We start from the raw sequence: 23951 nt of genomic DNA, 5'->3' as shown, positions 1-23951 counted from the left end.
ATTTCCCTTCCAGCCAAACACCACTTGATTTCCATCTGATTCTACTGTTATTGAGTCTCTGAACTCCTTTGCATTCAGTCCACTCTCTCCTGAACATGTTCTGCTGTTCCATGGTTCTTTCTGAGAGATGACCCTCAGATCTGAGTACTGTGTTCTTGGTGTATTCTAATCAGTGCTCACCAATTGGGAAATGGCTAAAACCAGTAGTGGTGCATGAACGTCATGGAATATTACTGTGCCGGAACAAACAATATTCTGAATTCAGAGAAGCCTGGAGATCAATTAGGAGGCTCAAGCAAGCATCCCGTTGGCTTTGGGATTAGAGAGACACGGATGGTTGAATCCCCAGTAGCATATGCCTGGTACATTAGTGAAGTGAAAAAACCAAAATGTTGTGTGAGTTCCAAGGGAGAAGGTCTTTTCTGCCTGGGGGATTAGAACAGACTTCTCAGAGAAGTTGCCATTTGAGTTACACTTAAGGTAACAGATAAGAATTCAGTAAGGGGACAAGAATGGGAGGACATTCTTGGGAGAGGGAATAGTAAGGGGAAGACCTGGAGAAGTATGACCACCTAGTATGTAGGGAGGACAGAGGGTTGTCTATTTGACCTGGAGCATGAAATGGAGGGAGATAGCTTGAGATGCAGCTGAAAAGGTGGGGCTATGCCAGATTGTGAAGGGCCCTGAATACCAGGCACAGGAGTTTGAAGTCTGCCTGGTCCCCATGAGGGAACCCCAAAGATTTCTGAGCAGAGGAGGCCCATGGGTAGGTATTAAATTCTGAGTTGAGTTTACTGAGCTGGCTCTGATGTTGGGTCTTGAAGCCAAAAGCCGTCGGGGGTTCATGTTCTGATCCTACTCCTTCCTCCCTGGGCAGTGTGTCCCAGAGAAAGAGGGTGGCTCTCTTTTGACAGGATGGAAGGCTCTTATTGTCCTAGGCTTCAGCCCTTCCTTCCACTAGCCTAGATCAAGGGCCTGGGATCAGGAATGGGGATATAGACATGATGAGAGCCCCAGCCCCTTGGGGATCAGTGGTCCTATAGTCCCTGAATGGCTCATGCGTGCACAGGGATGAGTGCCATGCAGGGACTCCCACCAGGTGCTCCCAAGGCCCTGGCTCTTGAAGTTTCTATGGCATTGACTGGTTCCAACCTGACTTTCCAGAATGAGTCAGTCTCTGGGGTTGAGTGATGATTAGCCACCCGAAAAGAAGTCTTAGAAATACTGACAAGCATCATTGTCACCACCTCTGGCTGGCTCAAAGATTTATCCACCAAAGGATGGAGGCAGAGCCAAGAAGGCAAGGAATGGACAGATGGATCTGGTCTTGTGGGGGTCTTCTCTGGATAGACCTCATCCAGCAAAGTTGGGGCATGGCCCAGTCCAACATTCCATTCCTCTCGCTAAAGATGGTGTTCTTTCCTCTGTTGATGTTCTTGATCATCTCCCAGTCTGTCTTCTGACACCTGACTTAACTGGGTGTGGGACCTTGCATTCCAAAGACTTGAAACTTCCTCTGGTGGGTGAGTCAGGCAGCTGTGCCAGCGCGCAACCCTCCCCTTGGGTTAACCTTTAAGCCACTGCTCTGACTTCCCTTTTATACTTGCACTTAACCAGTCCAGACATTTCTTATTGGAATATGGCCTTGGGACCCAGCACTTTGAGCCAGGAGGAATACTGATGAATGTTCCCTGAGCCACCTGTCAGATGAGACTGCAGAGATCCAGGGGAGATGAGTACAGGGACCTTCAGACCTTTCTTGGTCTGTTGCGGTTGTACTTTGCTGATAAAATTACAGTGACGGGTGCTGTCCAGCCCCATTTGTTCTGGGCAAGCATCGAGAGCCTAAAGGACAAGCCGAGTGAGCGGGCAGAGGGCCAACTGTCTGTTTCCCTTTCACTCATTTCTAAAGTTGGCCACTTTGGAGCTCCATCAGGTCAGGTACTGACTGTGATCCGAACTTTTCTTATTCCCTCATGCCCATCTCAAGGCAAATTGAGAAATCCTCCAATCTCTTCCCCACCCTGTCCCTCACAGTCATCACTGGTCAGGCTCAATGTCCAGAACTTAGCCAGCTTTGGACGAGACCTGTCAAAGAGCTTTAGGACCAGGCTTGAGCACCATGATGCTTTTCATGAGGCAGATGCTTTGTTCCTCTCCATAGGCATTGTGCTTCATTACGTTTGCAGCAGAGCCATACAAATTAGAGACCGAATGTGGACAGAAAAGTGAATTAGACTAATTAACCTGGCTGCGTTATTGGTGTGCTGACTCTCGGGTTCTGGCTTCCTCTTTTCCTATTAACAGAAGAAAATAATAATTGTAGGCAAATGAGTCCTTTGTCTCCGCCAGTATTAATTTATTCATCTTGGCTCTGTGGTAATTTGTAAACTTCTGCCTCGAGTGCCTTTTAAACAGACCTAAACGTGTTATCTGCTCAATATTGATTAGCAGATGTTTCTGTTGTTTGACATCAAAAACTAGCTTCCTTTCCCATCATTCTCTGGGGATCAGAGGCTAGTTTCACTTAAGAGGAAGTCAGAGGGACTGAAGCAGTCATGGTGATGTGTGGAGACCCCCAGGAAGGCCAACACTGACATGGTAGCTCCTTCTTGGAGTAGGCAGTGTTGGTGTGACTCACACACGGATGCATGGTTGGCCATGTCTGACAGTCCTCATGTTGGAAAGTTCTTCCTTATTGCCTCCTCAGACCCCTCATGGTCAGTAAGTAAACAGAAACTTAAAATAAAAATGACAAAGCTTTGGGGAATCCCTGCCCTCAAGAAGCTTACAATTTTTTTTTTTTTTTTAGGTTTTTTGGCAAGGCAAATGGGGTTAAGTGGCTTGCCCAAGGCCAACACAGCTAGGTAATTATTAAGTGTCTGAGACCGGATTTGAACCCAGGTACTCCTGACTCTGAGGCCGGTGCTTTATCCACTGCGCCACCTAGCCGCCCCTAAGAAGCTTACAATTTAATGGGCAGGGCCCACAACATCAAAACAAGCTATAGAAAGGGTCAAAAGGAGCTTTTCATAAAGAAAAAGTCCTCAAATTAAGGGAGCTGGAGAAGGCTTTCTGAGGAAGGTGGAATTTTAATTGTTATTTGAAAGAAGCCGGGGTTATAAGTACAAAAGAGGAAAAGCATTCTGGGCCTGGGGGATGGCCAAGAGATGGGGGAGCTGGGGTAATGGGATCAAAAAGGATATGGAGGAAAAGAAGTTGGGTAAGAAGGCTGGAGAGAGAGGAGAGAATTCTGCAGAGCACTGAATGCCAAACAATGGAGGTTGCATCTGTTCCTTCAGGGGTTTGTTGATGAGGGGGGAATGATGTGGCCAGGTCTTCATGCTAGAAACCTCCTTTGATGGCTCAGTGGAGGATGAACTGGAGGGCAGAGATTCGAGGTGGGCAGACCTCCTGGCACGAGGGTATGCCTCAGGATGGAACAGGGTCGGAGGAGAGAAGGGGCATATTGAAAAGTTGCTGCAGAGGATCAGGGGAGTGAGAGATAGTGAGCAGTCCAGGATGACTTCTAGGTGGGGACACTGGAGGCCCAGGAGGATGGGGTGCTCTCTCTCATGATAGGGCAGCTAGGAGGGGAGGATTTGGGGAAAGATGATTTTTTGTTTAGGACGTTTGGAGTTTCAGATCTGGGCAGGCAAGTGGAGACATCTAGCAATGAGACTGGGTCAGCAGAGACTCCATTCAGAAATGGAGTCATCCTCTAGGCTGGAACAGGAAAGAAAACCTGACCCGAGAGTGACTGGAGCCGGAAATCACATTAAAATATCTCCTTCCTTGTAAAACAGTGCAGAGTGAGTCGTCATGATCTTTCACCCTCGACTACACTTTGCTTTATCCCCGTCTCTGACACAATTTACCTTCCAGGTCTCCCTCTGGTCACAGGGCACACTAGTTAGTGGGAGGAACTGAGTTTGACTCCCCAGTGCTTTCCCTCATCTTGAACATGAGGAGGCAATGAAAGAGTTGGGCTCTGTGAGTTGGTGGACTGCTGAGTGGTCAACTCAGTTAGTCATGAGCCTTAAATAAAGGAGTAAGCCTCAGGAGTAAGCAGGACGGCCTGATGCTTTTTCCTGGTAAACGGGGATGGTCACAGCCACTCCCTCACAGGTGATTGGGATCCTATGGCAAGCTCTTTGCAAACCTTCCCGTTAGCTGGGGATTGCGCTTGTTCTTTGCCAGGCCTTGGGTGATGTACTGAGGAAGCAGGATGGCAGAAAACCAGGCTGTACCTTCATGGAGCTGGTGGCCTAATGCAGAGACAGTAGGACGAGGCGGCCCCCTTGGGGAGAAGGCAGGGGGAGGCTCCCACCCTGAACAGCTCAGATTTTTAGGAAGGGCTGAGATCTCTCTAAATGCTAATTGACCACTATGATGGCACTATCACACACCCCCAGCTCCCTCCCTCCCCCAAGGGTTGCTTATGCTGCATAACAGTTTCATAGTTAAGGCAAGATTTCAGGAGGGCTGAGGATTGGGAGCTGCAAGAGCCCAGCCCAATCTGGAGACTGGGAGGGGGTGCAGGTGCCGAGAGCGGGTCTGGGACTTGCCGTGATGTCTCCGGCTGCCCGTGCCCTTGGGTCTGAGGTTGGTTATTGTCTTCTTCCTAGTGTGTGGTTATGGGAGGGCTTTTGTTGGAAAACTGACCCCAAGCATGCATTCTTCTCTTTAAAGGTCAGCTCTGAGATGCTTCTGTGTCTGCCCTGAAGCTGACCAGGCAGGGCTGGACACGTCTGCTCCCCCTCCAGGGGGTGAGATTCTGAAATGGGGGTGTGTGATGTGATCAGTCATCGGGGGGGGGGGTCGGGGGGGGGTCAGCCGGGGCTGGTGTTGCCCTCCTCACATGGACAGAAGCTCAAGTGAATTAAAATAAAACCAAAAGTATCTATTGATGGCCAGAGCTAAAAATTGGAGCTAATGGGGAAAGGCCAAGGGGCTCTGGGCTGGCAAAATTGGTTCCCTGATTTCAGTTAAAAGGCCTTGTCATAGGGAGTGGGAAGGGAGGAGGAGCTGACATGAAGCTCATTGGAGTTACAATTAGAGAGGATTCATCACATTGAATTTGTGTTCAATTCAGTTGGAGATCACTAGCCTGGGAGGAGGAGGAGGAGGAGGAGGAGGAGGAGGAGGAGGAGGAGGAGGAGGAAGAGGGTGGTGATGAAGGGGAGGGGAGGAGGATGTCCATTTAATACCTAGAAAGTTCCAGGTGTACTAGGGGGTGGTAAGTGTTGTCCTCCCCCTTGAGTGGACCCCAGAGCTCATAAAATCCCAGAGCTGGGAGGGTCTTAAGAGGCCTAAACACTGGGATCCCTTCCTCATGCCACATTTCCCCATCTTGGGTGGTAGTACAGTAGGCTGACCTTTCTGTGAGGACACTAGATTGAAGGGGTCCTTGTGACAGGTGTAAAGGTGAAACCCAGCAAAGGGCTCTGAGAAAAGAGCAAGAGAGCTTATTTGGGTCTGTGACCCAGAGCAAGGGACAGGGTCTGACCCTGGAGTCCGGAACACCTGAGTTCAAATTCAGCCTAAGATACCTCATTGTGACCCTGGATAAGTCACTTATCTTCTGTCTGCCTCAGTTTCTACATCTGTAAAAATGGGAATAATTACACACCTGCCTTACAGGTTTGTGAGGTTTAAATGAAAAATATTGGTAAGGTACTTTAGAAACCTTAAAACGCCAGCTCCTTGCCTTGCTGTCGGCTCCATACTGCAGCCAGGAAGCCCCTCAGACCCAGAAGTAGTCTTTGAATGACAAGCCCACCTCTCTGGGGCTTCCCACTCACCTCCGATGCCCCTTCCAAAAGCCTTCCTGGTGTGGATGACCCACTCCCTCTGATCTCCCCCAGCCCCACTTTGGCCGGCTGGCAGCAGTGCTGAGCTCCTTGTGAGTTGTCTGGCACTTGTCTTCCCAGGGCTCAGAACTTACCTTGCACCCAGTGGGTCCTTCATGAATGAGATTTCTAGCCCTGCAGTAGAACCTCCAAAGCTGACCCAGGTAGTTTGGAAGCAGGACCGGAAGTGGGTGGACCTGGGTCCCTGGGCTCTCTGGGCAGGGCTGACCCCATCAGACTGGGCAGAATAGAACCCACTGAGTGCTGCCCATTCTCTCCAGGCCTCTGTCCAAAGCTGTGTCCTGGAAGAAATCCACTCCAGGCACCACCAAGGAGGTGAGGTGTTCAAAGATCCTTGCCAAGCATGAAGGGCTTTCTAAAGGTCCATTCCCACCCCCACCATCATCATTATCACTAGTGTGGCTCTGATGCCCAGTCTTGCCTGCTGGCTGCGTCTGTGACTAGACATCAGTCCACTGAGGGCCGGCACCCTCTGATGCCCCCATTGCCTCTGTTAACGGTCTTGTCCTCTCTCTTTGTTAGGAGCTGCTCATCTTCCTCCAGAACTTGCCTACGGCCCACTGGGGAAATGAAGAAGTCAGCGTTCTCCTAGCTGAGGCTTACCGCCTCAAGTTCGCCTTTGCCGATGCTCCGAATCACTATAAGAAATGAGCCCACAAGGGCCAGGAGGGATGCTCCCCGGGCTTGTTCTGGAGTAACACACTTTTCGTTCTGGTTTGCACATTTCCCGACTTCCTTACTAATTGTGGCATACTTTTGTAAAGTGCGCATAGGGCCGTTGTCTATGCTGGCCGAGGAGAGGCGCTCACTTGGAAACCTGTCCAGGGATCAGGCCTCCCTGGGCCAAGAGAAAGGCGGTCCGCTGAGGGAGGCATCCTCCTGCCTAGAACGCACTAGAAAGCACTCAACCTCAGCCCGGGTAGACACAGCTTAGAGAGTCTCACTTCTTGCACCAGAGAATAAGGGGGATCCTGACCTACCAAAGAGAGAGAGAGACGGATACATCCTAGCGTGACCTCCCGTGCGGAAGCCCCGTCTGAGGCCAGCCTCAGGGTGGCCCCACCCCCTATTGAGCTTTTCAGGCCAAGTGCCGGCAGGTGGGCCTGTATCAGCCCCCAGGAGGCATCTGGAGCTCCTTCTTCCCCGATGGGGGTCCCCCATCCTCCCTCCTTGAGTTCTTTTCAGGCCGATGTCTCTTTGCCAAACCCACTATAGCCCCCCTCCCCCAGGGCCCAGAGAACACTCACAGGATGGGGGAAGGAGCACCATTTTGAGGGAAATTGAGGCCGCCAGGAGAGATTGTTGCTTAGAATCCCCTTGGGAGCGCTTGCTTTTGTTGGCTCTGTAGTAGATGTATTTTCAAACTGGAAAATTCTATTCTACTAAAAGTAAATGAAAATTTAAAAACCCAACAATGGAATGTGTTGTGAACCCTGTGGGCTCTGGGGGCCTGAACCCCCTGGCTAATGCAGACATGGTTTCCCCTTCCTGAAGGACAGAAGGCCCAGGGGCCAGACCTCAGCGGAGGGGTTCAAGTCGAGTGTGAAAGTTCACGTTAAAGGATCGCCCAGGTCTGGGGAAACCAGAGTAGGCCAGGTGGCTCCCACTCCTCCCTGCTCTCAGACCCCTCTGGGGTCATCGTGCTCAGGGTGCTGCCGCAGGGCCTCGCCATCCTCCTCCTGTGTTATCTGTCTCAGAAGTAAACAGCTGAGCAGGGGGAGGGCACAGTTAGGATCCAAATCGAGACCCTGATGCTCTTCCTCTCCAGCTCCTCTGGGACCACTGGCCCAGGGAGGTGAGGTGGTCTGGTTCCACCTCCCCATACCCCAACTTTTTAGCTTCCTGAAATTGTGAAAACTTCTCTTATTTCTATTGTTTCCCAGAAGGAGCCAATGACAGAGCCCAGCCTCCCTCCAGAAAGGGGGAGACATGGCAGGCAGGGAGAACAGTTTTAGAACTAGGACCTGTCATTCACCCTACCCAGGGACAGTATGTGGAACAAAATGAAAGCCTCCCCCTTGACCCAGGAATGGCCACTCGTTGAGAAATGGGACACCCCCAGACACCCAGCCAGTGGGGAGAGTGTCCTGGCTGGTGGCATGGCTGACACCACACCCGCTGCAGGGAGGAGCCTCCACCTTCCCTTTGGCTCCAATCCGAGTGTCTTCAAGATTTACCAGAAACATCATATTGGGCCTAACTGATGTGTGTGTGTCTGTTTGTCATCTCCAGAGTCTGCAAAACAGTGAGCCTCCCCCAGTATCCCTGCATGTCCCTGGTGCCACCCTGCCTACATTTTCTCCAGTGAATGGGCAGGGACACAGGACAGGGCATGGGAGCCTTTGGAAAAGCATGTGTTATTTTGTAAAGATTTTTAAAAAAAGAGGACAGCCTGGTAGAGAGCATAGGATCCAGAGCATGGATGAGGAGAAGCGGGGAATGCTTGGACAAGTCTATGTGCCTCAGTTTCTCCATCTGTAGATTTGAGGGTCATGACCCTGCCAATCTCTGAGGACTTCTAGGTCTCACCCCTATGACCATCCAGGACCCTAGTGGTGGTATCAGTGCCTCCCCTGGCACTACCACAATGCCCTTCTACAAATGAGGGGCAGGAGTGTGACCTGGGGCCAGGGAAGCTGCTGAAGGACTTCACGAGGTCCCTACTCCAATAAGACCCCCCCGCCCAGGATTAAAGGGGAGGGTAGGCCTGAGCTCTTTGCATGCCAAGGATCAGAGAAAGGACATGTAGTCATGGGCTGGGGGGGGGGTCTTCTAGGACAGATTTCATAAATTCTAGGCCTCAGAGCTGGGAGGATTTGGACAGTCATCCAGCCCACCTCCCTTAATTTGTAGATGAGGAAACTGAGGCAGGGCCACCCAGGCAGGTCCCCAACAGCAGAGCAGTTTTAGTAACATGCAGGGGACTTGGCATTGTTATTCTTTGAGTCTGTGTAGACCTGTCCAAAGTTCATGTCTCAGATACAGTGTGGTAGAAGCTTATGTGATAAAAGTTCAGTTTTAAATATGCAGAGAAGTCTTCTGAGCCTCAGTATTTGAATAGACCCGGGATAAAGAGCAGAGGAGTGGACCCTATTGGAAGAAGGTTCTAGAGTCTCAGCTGCACAGTGTGAGGGAGGAACTCAGGCAGAGCAGTCTGCAGAAGGAAACTAAAGCAGAACAAGGACTGTCTTGACTGTGTGACCTTGACCTAATTGCCTATTTTTCTCTTGTATTAAGAAGTTGGGTTAGATGACCCTAAAACCCTTCCCTCTCAATGTTGGCATTCCCTAAGGAGCCTCTGAGCCCAGCAGTTTCCAGAGGATGGAGACCAAGATGGTGGTCTAGAAACCACGGGGTGTCTTCTTCTCATTGGTCCCAGACAACAGAACCACAGTAGCAGGTGTGGGAAGGGAGAAGGGTGGTTGCAAAGGCAAATAGAAGCCTTATGCACCCTCTAGGAACTTGAGGCCTTATGACCTTCTTGAGCACTGAGGTTCAAGTCTCTGGAAGGCTTCAAGGAACAAGGACATCATCCGTGATGTTGGAGTAGAAGCTGCCCTGCTGGCCCTCTGGTCTCTTCTGCTGGGCCTCTGTCCTGAGACGGACCAGAGGCAGATGTGTGCCGTCCGCTCCAACCAGACCATCCCATCTCCTGCCATGGACGCAGAGCTTGAATGGATGCCAAGCTCTTCCCTCCTGATTTGGGTGTGCTTCAAGGTTTGATCCTAGAGCTCTTTATCACATGAACCAGAATCAGATTCTCCGTTTCAGAAGCAGGCCTGACTTGGGTGCAAAATGCTATTCAGTCTGAGCATGGAGGTGGCCTTTGCTCACTCTCCTGGCCCTGTCTCAGATCATTAGCCAGAGCAAGTTTGAGAGATTCGGGCCATTGTCTCAGACCATCTGCTGCCCATCCAGAGGTCCACATCTGCAGTAGCTCAGCTTTGCCAGCATGAGTTTTATGGGGAGAAAAAAGCCTTGAAAGATTGAATCACCTGTTTTCATCAGTGATACCTCTCCCACCCTCTGGGACTCTGTGTGGACTCATTCAGTAGTTAGCATCCTCCCAACCTCCCTCACTCTATCCCAGTGACAACTCCCCCACTCGACTTGAGCTGTTCAGTCCCTCCCTGAGGTGTCCACCCTCAACCCTACTCTGAAGTCCCACTCCAGATCTTCTGCCCCTCCCCCGTGTCCTCTGGTGCTCGGGGACCTATCCCGAGCCTTCACCTGCATACATACCTTTCCCAGGTCTTCGGAGGTCACAGACCCTCCTTGGGGACGGAGGGCAATAACTGGACAGAGCACCTGGTAGCAGTCTAACAAGCAGGTCTTTATTGCTTACATAGCAGCAAAAAATGGCTCTTGTCTTCCTCAACTCCATCCCTTTTATAGTCCTCAGCTCCTCCCCCGATCTCCTCCCCTGTTCCTCCCTCACAGGCGGAGCCACTCCTGTTACTGGGGCGTTCCCAGCACCCATGTGGGTGGGTTCACACCCCCAGGCATCTCCTAGCTCTTAGGTGGCCAAGGTCCAGAGCTGGGTCCATGACACTCTGGAACTCCATAAAGATCAAACTTCCTCTTATCTCAGACCTCCTCCTCTCTTTTTCCTATGCTTTTTGGCTCTCACTGACACCTTTCCCCATAGCATTGCATCAAAGACCACTTTTCCGATACTGGATGTACCTTCCCTCATACACTATTACCAATCCCAGTGGGTCAGAATACTGTTCTCCATGGCTCCTCTCCAGCATCAATCCATTACCTCCACTTCTTATGGTTCGTTCCTTCTAGGTTGCCCCTCTCATCACTCCATGGTCTCTCCTTCTGTCCATTAGCTATGGATCCCCAGGATAGACTCCATCCTTCATTAGCCCAATGCCTGCCTCACAGACTCTTCACTATCCCAATGTCCTTATTTTGGGGGCCTTCAACTTGCATGCTAATTTTCCTTTGAAAATACCCTCATTCTCCAGTTTCTCAACCACTGATGAGGATTCCCATGGCCCATTCTTTATCACCCTAGGCCATTTCTTGATCTTGCCATATTTCCTTTCACCACTATCTTTAAAAACTCAAAATCTCTTTTGTTTTAGTTGTATCCACCTCTTCATGATTCATATCCCTTGATGTGATCATCCTTTATCATTCCATCTCTTGTTCTCTGACTCCTACCCTTGATCTAGTCCACATGGTCATCTCCAATCCCACCACACTTCAGTTTTCTATATTATCTCATTTTGATCCTTCAATGAACCAGTTCAACTCTATTCTGTCCTCTTGAATCTCTTCCCCCATCACATCTTCCCAAGCTCCAACCCTGAATTATTCCCACCTTCCTTCCCTCCTGTTCATGTACTGCTCAACTCAGCTGGAGGAAGTCACAAAACCATGCTGTCTGGCTCTAATACAAATCTCAATTATGTGATCTCAAATAGGCCCTTATTTTAGCAAAACAGTCCTACTCCTTAAGTAATTCTCTTTGGCTCTTCCAAACCTCTCCTCAAGCCACCTGTAGAATGCCCCCTTCTCAGCTTCACCAAAAAAGAAAATCAGACTGTACACCGGAAATTTTTCCTCCCTCCTTGACTCACTTCACTCAGCTATCTTCCTTTCACTATTTCCACTCTCATCTCAGTTGAAGACACAGCCCTTCTCCTTGCCAAGACCAACTCCTGTACAGGCACCCTTGAACCTATCTCCTTCAGCTCTCTCCAGAAGACTATCTCCACCTTAATTTTAACTCTTTCTGATGTACCTCTTCCTATCTACTGACTCCTTCAGTATTGCCATCAAACATGCCCTTGTCTCTTCCCTCATCAAAAAGTCCCCACTCAATGTGACCTTCCTTGTTATGACTCTCCCATATCTCCTTTTTCTAAGCTAAATGCTTTGAGAAATCTATCTACAAAGGCATCATTTTCAGATCATGATGCAATAAACATTTCACTTAATAAAGAGTCATGACAAGATAAATTAAGAATTAATTAGAAACCAAATAATCCTAAAGTCTAAGTGAGTCACAGAAAAAATCACAGAAACAATAATTTCATCAGAGAATGACAATAATGAAACAACAACAAAATTTATGGGATGCAACCAAAGTAGGACTTAGGGGAAAATGTCTGTCTCTAAATGCTTATATTGATAAGATAGAGAAAGGGCAGATCGATGAATTGAGCATGCAACTAAAAACGTTGAAAAAAGAATAAACTAAAAATATCCAATTCAGCACCATATTAAAAATCCTGAAAATCAAAGCAGATATTAATAAAATTGAAAGTAAGAAAAATCATTGAGGTAATAGATAAAACGTAGAATTGGTTTCATGAAAAAATCAGCAAAATAGAAAAACTTTTGATTAATTTGATTTAAAAAAAAGAAAAGCCATCTACTCTACGTGTCTCTATGTCCCTCCTCTCACTAACTTCTAAACTGTCTGCAGTCTGGCTTCCAGTTTTATCATTCACTGAAATTGCCCTATCCAAATGAACAGTGATCTTTCTTCAAGGCCAAATCTAATGGTCTTTTTTCCATCTTCATCCTTCTTGCCCTCCTGCAGCCTTTGACACTGTCAATCACCTTCTGCTCTTGGACACTCTCTCGTCTTTCAGTTTTTAAGTCGCTGCTCTCGTTTTCTCCTAGCTGTCCAGCTGGTCCTTTGGCCCTCCTGCTGTATCTGTATCTGTCACTCCCACCAGCTCTAATGTCTCCCAAAGCTCTGTCATCTGCCCTTTCTCCCCACTATCCCATCTCCCTTGTAGATCTCATTAGATCATGATGCCCAGGTCTCTATATCCAGCCCTTCTCTCTTCTGTGGTTCATTTTCTCCCATGTCCCCTGTAGATACCTCTGATGCCCCATGTCTACAACATCTAATCTCCCCCTAATCTCTCTGCTATTGTGAATTTTCTTGTTTCTGCCTAGTGGATCACCAGCTTTCCTGTCACCAGGCTAACAGTCTTGGGTTCATCCTTGCCTCCTCATTTGATCTCTTTCTCCACATTGCCAATCATCAGTTGTTTCTACCTATCCCCACAACACCACCCTAAATGACACCCTTATCACCTTACTCCTGGCCTAGGTCAATAGCCTTCTAATTGGTCTTCCTGACTCAAGTATTCTGTTCCCCACCTCCAACCAGTCATCTATACAACTGCTGAAGTTATTTTCTTTAATTGTGCTTCTAATTATGGCACCTCCTTTCCCCTACTCAACAAACTCTGGTGGTTTCCTATGGCCTGTCTGGCATTTAAATCTCTTCATCCCCTGGCCACTTGCTACCTTTCCAATTTGCTAACATACCTTTCCACAGACAAATAAGCCAGTCCTTCTGGCACTGCGGCTGTTCCTCACACACAGCTCTTCACCTTTTACCTCTCGACTTTGTAGTTGAAAGCAGACTAGACCAAAAATCATCGCTGGTGAGGGGGAACCCACTGCCTGCCCAAGCAGACTGTTCCACATTAGGGTGGCACCAGTCACAAAACCCGATGTGGTTTGGACAAAGCTCAGGTCAGGATGATACAGTTGTAGATATGCAGGGTGTTTGGAAGGAGGAAAAGCTTCAAGTCCCTCAGGCCAAGGTTAGTGGGGGACTGGTTGAAGGAACTGGGGAATCCTGCTTGGGAGCACTTCATTTCTGAAATTCTGTGAGGTCAATGGATTTATGTAGGGAGAGGAGATGTCCCTTCCCTGGTAGAGAGGGAGCAGAGATATCAGGAGCCCTGGACTTTGTGAGGAATGTCCAAGGTGCCCCATCCTCACTCCTTCCTCAGCCAGCCCAGGACCCCTGGACTGAGGAGCTCACTTTCGGGGAGGGCGAAGAAGTCTGTTAATGACACCAATTAATGAGTGTGAAACCCCATTTCCACCGAGGAAGCAGCTGCAGACAGTTGGAGATGGCTCTGAACCCTGGCACTGATGTAGACAGATGCTGCCTTTCCTCCTTTTTAAATTAAAGGCTTCAAAGGTCTAATTAAAAAGGATACAAAGTAGTGATTTTGGAGAAAGACTTTTGCGCTTGGTGTTAATTATGTTAGGGCAAACAGGAGAGAAAGCTGATTTCAAACTGCCTTCCACATTCGATTCAAGGGGCAAGGCCTGTGCTATTTTAAACCCCTTGATTTAATGAAAACCAAAAAGCATTGTCACATCTGTGGTGCAGAGGCATCTGGGAGTGCCAGAGGAATCAGAATGTTCTTTGGCTTGGTCCAGATCCTATGAAAAATTCTATACTAGATAGAGTCCTAGACAGAGACATCATTTGGCTTTAATTAGACTTAGCCGGAAATTCCCCATCACTGTGGCATGACCTCAGTCCTGTTGATTAAAGGGGTCCTCACCTCAGAGCTGGGAGGGCCTGAGATCAGGGGATGTCAAAGCTGGGAGGCATTTGAGAACTTATAATGTTGGTGCTGGAAAGGACATTAGAGCAAGGAGAGAGCCAAAAGAGGCCTTGTATATCTAGCTTCATGTCTGTGTATGAGAAGGTGGAAGCTTTTAGAGGAGAAACCAGCTGCCAAAGGTCACTTGTGTCCCCCACAAGCCAAGGCATATTACTGGCATCAGGGGATCGTAGAAAGATGGAAGAGTTTGGAAGCCAATAGACCCAGGTCAGTCTTGGCTCAGACATTTATCAGTTGTGTGATCCTGAATCACTGAACCCTTCTAATCTCGTCTCATCAATCAGTCTATCAATCAATAACCATTTGTTAAGAGCCTCAGATGAGCCAGGAACTTTGCTAAGTGTATATTCCTAAAGTCAAGGTAAGGACATTCCCCTGTGCTGCCCTCCTCATAGGGTTCTCAGAAGCCAGGTGCTTTGAAGCCTGGAAGCCTATGGAAGCTCCCATTACAGTTGCTGGTCCATCCCTACTAAGGGGTCACTCTGCCCCTTCCTACCTGGGCGACCTTGGACGGTTCCTTCTCTGGCCCTCAGGGTCCTCATTTGTATGCTGGAAAGATGGGACATAGGAGTCTCCCCCTTTTGCTCTGTAATGGTTTCTTCCCAGCAGGTGGATGGGACGCTGTCCACGATGCTACTGGATGGGGCTTCCTCTTCTGTGTCTCCCTTCCACTTTGATGAAGTTCACTGGGGGTTCAACAAACAAGTTATGCACAGTGAGTTTAAAACAGAAGCACTCTTGGTTAGCCCATCATCCTCCCTCTTCCAGACAGTATCTGGAACAGACTTCTACCTGGGGCTGTTAGCCACTTTCTTGGCCATTTTTCCTTTAAGAATGGCATAAAAAGGAAATAATATAATGTGTCTTTGCAAGACTCATTCCTAACAGCATGATGGAACCTAGCTTGAATTTTACATGTGAGGAAACTGAGGCCCGGGCAATAGAACCATTTGTTGTACTAGAAACATCACTGAGCATAGGCAAGAGTTTCAGTTAGTTGTCCAGTAACCAGTTGTGTAACACTGTCTCAGAACTTTGTCCCTTCTTCTGATATTTGGTTTGCGTATCTCTAAAATGGAGGAAATGACAGTTTTTATGGCTTCCTGTGTGGAGCTGCTGGGAGCCCTACCTGGGCTGATGGATGAAAGATTGCTTTATAAATTGTAAAGACCAGACTGAGCCCTGTATAGGTTTGTTAGTGAGAGGAAGTCTCCATAGAGGAAGGTGACTTCAAGTTGGATTTTTAAGAAGTGGTTTTCATAGGGCAGAGTCCCAGGAGGTGTTATTTTTAACATGTTGCTTTTTATCACCCAGAATCTTGTGCACAGAGTGGTTTCCAAGAAGATATTTGATGGTGAAGGAATGAATGGAAGAGGGAAAGCATGGAGGGTTGGTGCTGGTCACTCAGACCCTAGGTTCTCCTCTGCCCCTAGCTGTGGGGTAAGTGAGGAGGGTTTAAAATTCAGTGCTGGAGTGCAGTTCTGGTTGGACCTGCCAACCTACAAAGGCAAGAAATCTAATGGACTTGAAAGGAGAGAGTGTCCCAGTGAGTGGGAGCCCAAAGCTGGGGTCTTTGCCAGTATGGTAGAGCAAGTGCTTTGAGCCGGAAGAGATTGGAGAAAGGATGGAAGAAGAATTGAGAATGGGCCATGGACCAGGGTCACATGTAGTCCAGGACCACATCTAGTCCCTGCTCTGTCTTGTAACCTTGTGCAAATCCTGTTCCCTTTCTGAGTTGAAGTTGAAGAACTGAAGAGATTGACTAGTTGCTTAGTAAGGACCCTCCCAGCTCTGCCATTTCCTCTTCATAATTCTTTCAAGCTCTAGCATCCCCATTGCCAGAGCCTCTTAGCTCCCATGCACTATGTTCTGTGTCTAGGAGTTCTTCTTATACCAATAAGATACATATTGGGTCAGCCAGGTGTCACAGTAGATAAAGCATTGGGCTTGGAATCAGAAGACTCATGCTCATGAGTTCAAATCTGACCTCAGATACTTACTAGCTGTGACCCAGGGCAAGACTTCCCCCTGTTTGCCTCAGTTTCCTCATCTGTAAAATGGCAGCATCTCTGCCAGGAAAACTCCTGGGGGGTCACAGAGAGGCAGACATGACTACACTGACTGAAAAACAACAGACTTATCAGGAGCAGTGAGGTACCGACAATAGAGTGCTGGACCGAGGGGTAGGAGGACTTGAGTTGGTAACATTTCTGACAGCCCTGGGCCAGTCATGTAATATGTCTGAGATTAAGACTCCTCCTTTGTAAGATGGGACTACCAATAGCAGTCAGAACAACTTCACAGTGTTGTCATGAGGCTCCCATGAGGTGACATGTGCATAGGGCTGAATGATATATCTGTAGATTCACACATGTGCAAACATACATGATACTATGACTGTTTGAAAGCTCTCTCTAAGTGGCAGCTACTATAGTGTTGTCTTTGTTTCCTAGGTTGTCCTGGGCAAATAGCATCAGGATCAGGGGGTCAGCCTCCTGGAGGGGTGGCTCCATCATTAACTCAGTTGTTCCTCAGAAATCCAGATGGGTCTGTTATGAGGGCCTCATGTTAAGTTCTGGAGCTGATGTTCGGAAAGTCCTTGGCACTAAATAAATACTTGTTCCTTTTGTGCCCCTCTTTTTGCAGTCACATACTTTCCAGAACCCATGTGAGATCACATTGTGCTGAATCCCCCAGGGACCATGGGGGGAGCCCTGGGGGAGGGAGTGAGCAGCCTTCAACAGATGACAAAGGGGGAGCCTGAATCAGAAAAGGCATAATGGGTGTCACCAAAGAACCATATGAGAGCAGGAAACAAACAAGGTGAAGTGACTTGCTCATGGTCACCAAACTAGTAAGTGTCTAACTAGATTTGAACTCAGGATATAAGTCTTCTTGACTTCAGATCCAGGACTCTATCCACTGTAGCACATTTAGCATAGTACTGGACATAGGTAAGCTCTTAATATATGTTCTCTCTCTCCCACCCCAACCCCTCCATCTCTCTCTCTCTCTCTCTCTCTCTCTCTCTCTCTCTCTCTCTTTATTGGTGGCATCACAACTTCATTCAGCTGAGCATTACTATCTATTATTGTTTTGCCAAAGCATGTTAGGAGCCCCCAGGCAGATTGCAACCTTGGCCGCTGGCTGCAGGAGGCTTGCCTAGCCCCACCTCAAGACACTAAACTTTTTATTGGAATCATGTTAAATCGAATTTTGCCTGAAATGAGACAGTCTCCTTCTCAGACACAGGAGAATTGATGGATTTTAGCATCCTCTTGGTGACTGGGTCCTCAAATACATCAGTTTCTGTCCTAGGGGGGTTACGTTGAGGACCTGCCTCCACACTGTTGTTGGTCTTTTTGAGTCCTTGTGTCCAGTTCTTGCCCCTTGCTGTTGGCTTGCCTTGAGCCCCTCCTGCCCTAACTTCTCACCAACTGCTTGGAATCTTCCCAGCTAGGCTTGGTAGAACCAGGAATAAAAGCAGAGTCAGCCATCCTGACTCAACATGCTGAGGGACTTCACTGGAAATTACATGAGCTCCAGTGTCCAGACTGATGTCTGTTGTTTTCCCAGTCCTTGGCGGAGTTGTAGATAGGGTGGGCTACTGGATTAGTTATGCTTATGTAAGTGAGGAGAAATTCAACTTTTTTTTCCCATGGAGATTGGACAGACAACTGTCTTTTCTAGAGAACCGACATCCCTCTTCTCCAGCCATGGTAGGCCATCCAAAGTCTTTGAAGACACCCTTCCCATTGTCCCAGCCCTTTAATCATCCATAAAATCAAACCTTAAGACCTTAAAAAAATAAAGACTGAGGCCCAGGGACCCTTGGCTGTGACCCCCAGAAGTCGAATGCTTCTGGTCATACTCTGGAGCCTTGACTTTGAGACCTGGAGCAGGCCCACACTGCCTTTGGGCTAGGGGGGTGTTGTAAGGGGCTTCACATTAACAAGTGAAATCCCCACCTCAGCCTAGATGGAGGACTCATCTGATGCTTGCCTGTGCCCCTTCCCTTGACTCCCCCCCCCCCAATGTGGATGCTGTGACGATGGTGAGTGAGAGAGCCCGTTGTGCATAAGGATTGTAGATGTCATAGGAATAGGGGCTAGAGGAGGAGGGGGAGCAATAGGGGCCAAAGTAGGAGAAACAATGCATGGGAGGGGGGGAGCCTGAGCTCATTTGACTCTTCTGCTAGTTTGGACTCTTCCAAACTTCTTCCATCCATCATCCCTCCACATTCTTCCTCTCAAGCTTTACCAGCTCCCACAAATAAACTCCTTCCTACAGGATATTTCCATCCCCTTCAAGCCTAGTTGAGGCACACTGGGGGCCGGGAGGGTAGCTGAAGCAACTGGTACTTATTTACATTCAGGGCAAACATTTCCAGGGCACTTTCCATCCATCTTCATCCCGGGTTTTCATTTCCCTCTCTGCTTCAGTTTCCTCATCTATAAAATAGGAATGATATGACCTGAAGTACCATTTTCACAGTTATGAGGCTCCAAACTGGGCATTTCTTTAAGGTTGGCAAAGCACTTAGAAGCCCTTTAGGGGCACTAGAATGGCATGCTGTTCCCCTCTGACCTCATCCCTCTTCCTACTACCCACCAGCACAGAGTCAGGGCAGATGGGGGACCACCTGATGGCTATCTCAAGATCGAATTTGCCCAGATTACATCTGTTTCTCACCAACAAAGGCAGCCTAAAGAGACTAGAGGTAAAGATCCAGAGGTTCGACAGTGAGGCCAGGAGCAGGTTGGACATGCCCTGCCCATTGACTAAACTCCTTGAATCTCTTCCCAATTTGGTGTCTGATCACACCTAGTCTTGTCCAAACTAGTGGTTGGCAGGTATGAGTGATAGTGATGGACTTCCATACTGTGGTCTGTAAGAGTCTGTTCCCCAAGTGCTTCCTGAGAAGGGGGAGAAGGATGCAGCTGGGCCAATTTTCTACCTAAGTCTGGAGCCAGAGGCAGGAAAGGATTCAAACCTGGTATGAAGGTGATGATGAAGAAGAAAATAAGCCAGACCATCTTGGGAGGACTAAACCACTGTTCCACTCAGAGTGATCCTGGTTCAAGTCCCGAAGATAATCCTCTCTTGGTGCCCCTGGCATCATCCTTGGGAGGAGGGGCATCTCATGGGAGCTTCTGGGGTGCCTAGGGTAATCAGGGAGACTTTCAGCCCTTTGTTTATTAAGGGCCCTGGGGGTATCCTCAGGAGGCTGGGATTGTTAGGATTGATTGAAGAACCAGGGGAAGAGATGATTTGGGGGTTCAGAGAGTGACACCGATTCAATCCTCAAGCTTGTGGGAGAAGAGAGACTGAACAGGTTGCACATGGTAGGGAGCAGGGATGGCAGAGACTGGGGCCTCTTAGTGAGCTTTGGCAATAGCCAGATGACCTCAGAGAAACCCAAAGAAGGTCTTTCCAGCTCTGGGATTCTGTGGTCTCAACTTCTCCACCTATTAGCTGGGCATCCTTGGGCCGGTCCCCTTACCACCCTGAATCTCAGTTTCCCCATCTAGCAAAGGAAGACAAAAGTCCCTGCCCTCCTACCTTCTTTCAGGGATCAGAGACTCCAAGACCTCCAGTTACATCTTGGTTAGGAAGGTGCTTCCCAGCATACCAGAAGGCCTCTGAATGGGTGGAGGTAGAGGGGGTGCTGCCAAACTGGGAACTTGGAAAGGCCCAAACCACTGCCTTCCTCAGGCTCCTCTTCTAGAGGGTCCAATAAGTTATTACGTTATTACATTTTAAGTTGACAAGTAAATCTTATTATAAAAGTATAATGACACCATAAAAGATATTTTATTCATTCATTTTGTCCTCTCATTTGCTTTGACACTTCATTATAGCTTCAGCTCCATGGAGGTCTAAAACTCACATTTGGCAAATTGATGGAACCTTCCAGCAAATGCAGATGCCTCAAATCTACTCTCAGCAGATGGGGGGGGGGACCCTCAGTGTTAAGACGCTATCAGGGTTGGCGGGGACTCCTCACCCAGCCTCTCCCTGCTCAGAAATTCCTTTTACCCCACCCACAACCAGTGGTTTTTGAGTGACTGCTTGAAGATCTTTTTTTTAAATTTTTATTAAAGATGTTACTTGAGTTTTACAATTCCCTCCCCCCAATCTTACTTCCCTCCCCCCCCATGGAAAGCAATCTGTCAGTCTTTACTTTGTTTCCATATTGTACCTTGATCCAAATTGAGTGTGATGAGAGAGAAATCATATCCCTAAAGAGAAGAGAAGTCTAAGAGGTAACAAGATCAGACAATAAGGCATCTGTTTTTTTCTAAATTAAAGGGAATAGTCCTTGAACTTTGTTCAAACTCCACAGCTCCTTATCTGGTATACAGATGGCACTCTCCTTTGCAGACATGAAGATGTCTATGGACAGGGAATTTACTACCTTCCAACATGATCAATGGTACTGATCTATAATTAATTAATTAATTGATTTTCCCCCTATTCTTGCTTCCCCCCCCAAGAAGGCAGTCTGTCTGTCTTTACATTGTTTCCATGGTTTACATTGATCTCAGTTGAATGTGATGAGAGAGAAATCATATCCTTAAGGAAGAAAAATAAAGTATAAGAGATAGCAAAATTACATAATAAGATAACAGGTTTTTTTTTAATTAAAGGTAACAGTCTTTGGTCTTTGTTCAAACTTTCCAGTTCTTTCTTTGGATACAGATAGTATTCTCCTTTGCAGACAGCTCCAAATTGTCCCTGGTTGTTGCACTGATGGAATGAGCAAGTCCTTCAAGGTTGATCATCACCCCCATGTTGCTGTTCGGGTGTACAGTGTTTTTCTGGTTCTGCTCATCTCGGTCAGCATCAGTTCAAGCAAATCCCTCCAGGCTTCCCTGAATTCCCATCCCTCCTGGTTTCTAATAGAACAATAGTGTTCCATGACATACATAGACCACAGTTTGTTAAGCCATTCCCCAACTGAAGGACATTCACTTAATTTCCAATTCTTTGCCAACCACAAACAGGGATGCCATGAATATTTTTGTACAAGTGATGTTTTTACCCTTTCTCATGTTCTCTTCAGAGCAGTAGTGATATTGTTGGATCAAAGGTATGCACATTTTTGTTGCTCTTTGGGCATAATTCCAAATTGCTCTCCAGAAAGTTTGGATGAGTTCACAGCTCCACCAACAATATATTAGTGTCCCAGATTTCCCACATCCCTTCCAACACTGATCATTGCCCTTTCTGGTCATATTGGCCAGTCTGAGAGGTGTGAGGTGGTACCTCAGAGATGTTTTAATTTGCATTTCTCTAATAAGTAATGATTAAGAGCAATTTTTCATATGACTATGGATTGCTTTGATCTCCTTGTCTGTAAATTGCCTTTGCATATCCTTTGGCCATTTGTCAATTGGGGAATGGCTTGTTTATTTTTTTTAAATTTGACTCAGTTCTCTGTATATTTTAGAAATGAGTCCTTTGACAGAAACATTAGTTATAAAGATTGTTTCCTAACTTACTAAATTTCTTTTGATCTTGGTTACAGTGGTTTTGTCTGTGCAAAAACTTTTTAACTTAATGTAATCGAAATCATCTAGTTGGTTTTTGGTGATGTTCTCCAACTCTTCCTTAGTCATAAACTGTTCCCCTTTCCATAGATCTGACAGGTAAACTAGTCCTTGATCTTCTAATTTGCTTATAGTATTGTTTTTTATGTCTAAATCCTGTAACCATTTGGATCTTATCTTGGTAAAGGGTGTGAGGTGTTGGTCTAATCTAAGTTTCTTCCATACTAACTTCCAATTTTCCCAACAGTTTTAATCAAAGAGAGAGTTTTTATCCAAATAGCTGGACTCTATGGGTTTATCAAACAGCAGATCACTATAATCAATTCCTGCTATTGCACCTAGTCTATTCCACTGGTCCACCACTCTGTTTCTTAGCCAATACCAGACAGTTTTGATGACTGATAGAAAGCAGATTAATTTTTAAACCAGTCAACCAAAAAGCATTTATGAGGTACCTACTATATACCTGGTGACATGTTGGATGCTAAGGAACAAATGCAAACAATAAAAAAAGAGAAATGACGCCCACTTTGGAAGCTCTTCTGTGTCTTCAAGGGCACAACTCATGTAGTATAAAGACCGACTGATACAAGATTGTTGAGGACTGGGTCATCCAGCCAGAAGAACCTGGCTCCCCACATTCTGCCCACTCCTTCTAGACCTCTGCAGCCTCTGGAGTTCTCTTTGGAGTCCAGTCCCAGCTGGAGCCATAACAACCACAATGATGACAACACAGCAGTCACGGAGACCATTGGCCCAGAGCTTTAAGGTTGGTTAAGAGTTTTACAAATAGGATGTTGTTTGATCCCCCCCCCCCGGGATGGGGGGGGGGCGCTGTTAATGTCCTCATTTTGCAAATGGGAAAATGGACATAGACAGAGGTGAAGGAATGTTCTCAGGTTCCCATAGCCAGGAAGTAGCTGAGTCTGGATTTGAACTTAGGTCTTTGAATCCAGACCCAAGAATCCCGCACCAGCCAGATACCTGGTTGGCCCTTTCCTCATCTGTACAAGATGGAGTCAATCCTCAGAAGTCTGTCCTGTAGGACTATCTCAGGATGCTTCTCTTAGACATCATCATTGCTGCCTCTTTCCACATAGCTGGGTTTCCCCTCCACTCTCTGCCTTCTCTATGTCCTTGGGTCTGCAAAATTAAATACCTGAAAAGTCCCTGGAAACTTCTGTTGGTTGCTATGGTTACATGAGAATCATTCCCATTTCCCTATAAAGACAACCCCATTTCCCCCTTGCATTAAAGCCAGCCAATTATTGCTAATCGCCGATGGGTGAGCACCCCAGCTCTCTCCTGCATGTCTCTTCCTCCTCCTCTTCCTTCTCCCTGTTAGCATTGCAGGCTGGCTGGGTAGACCAGGCTGGGGGGATGTGGATTATGTGAGAGTTCATTATCAGAGCGCGGGCTCGATTGATTATCAATAACCGGCCTTTCACTTACTTACCATCCTGCGGCGGGGTGGCTGATTTAATATCCTGGCAGTCCCCTCAGCTGATCTAATCAGCCAACTTCATCTGGAAGCTCTGGGGAGGCAATGAGCTCGGCAGACCATCCCCATTCACACCCCTGCCTTCCTAGGGCTGTTCCAGGTTCCTCTGGGTCACCCCATCTCCCCTCTCAGCTTGCCTGGGATCTGGATGAGGATCCCTGTGGGGAAGGGGCAGCTCTCCAACTCTAAATGTATTAGTGACCATGTCCAGGTCACTGCTATGGAATAGTAGAAAGAGACTGTAGAGTCCAAGCCTAAGTTAGAATCGCAGCTCTGCCATACCGGGGCTGTGTAACCTTGGCCAAGCCTCTCTGGGTCAGATGATCCCCTCAGTTCTTCCTTTTATTAAATGGGATTTGATCTCTGTGTTGACAAGGGTCAGAGAGACCCCAAGAGCTCAGGCTTTGCAGGAGGAGCTCCCCCTCAGCAGGAAGAGCTCCCCCTCAGCTCAGAGTCTAGCCATTCTGATTGGATGAGGGATGAGGTCTTGTTGGCAGGCGATTCCTCTAGGAAGCCTTCCCTCATCCCTGCCCCTGGCTGTTACTCTCCTTTGTCTCCCCCCACCCCAAGCCTCCATGGCTCCTGGACTTGTGTAGATCCCCTTCTCTGGAATGTA

General features: G+C 47.7%; 1 protein-coding gene across 2 annotated transcripts in view; it reads left to right on the top strand.

Annotated features, from left to right (window-relative positions):
* The window catches only part of TBC1D22A (TBC1 domain family member 22A), a 357164-nt gene that overhangs the window by 319457 nt on the left and 13756 nt on the right, over nucleotides 1-23951 (top strand). For both annotated transcript variants that reach the window (XM_074227261.1, XM_074227262.1), the window contains exon 13: nucleotides 6396-23951. This exon is cut by the window's right edge. In XM_074227261.1, the coding sequence (XP_074083362.1) occupies nucleotides 6396-6524 (129 nt within the window). In that variant the 3' untranslated portion in view covers nucleotides 6525-23951. The remainder of the gene's footprint in view (nucleotides 1-6395) is intronic.

Source organism: Macrotis lagotis, chromosome 2 (genome assembly GCF_037893015.1).
Source record: "Macrotis lagotis isolate mMagLag1 chromosome 2, bilby.v1.9.chrom.fasta, whole genome shotgun sequence".
Lineage (NCBI taxonomy): Eukaryota > Metazoa > Chordata > Mammalia > Peramelemorphia > Peramelidae > Macrotis > Macrotis lagotis.
Note: the sequence above shows the minus strand (reverse complement) of the source record. Positions and strands in the feature narration are given on the sequence as shown.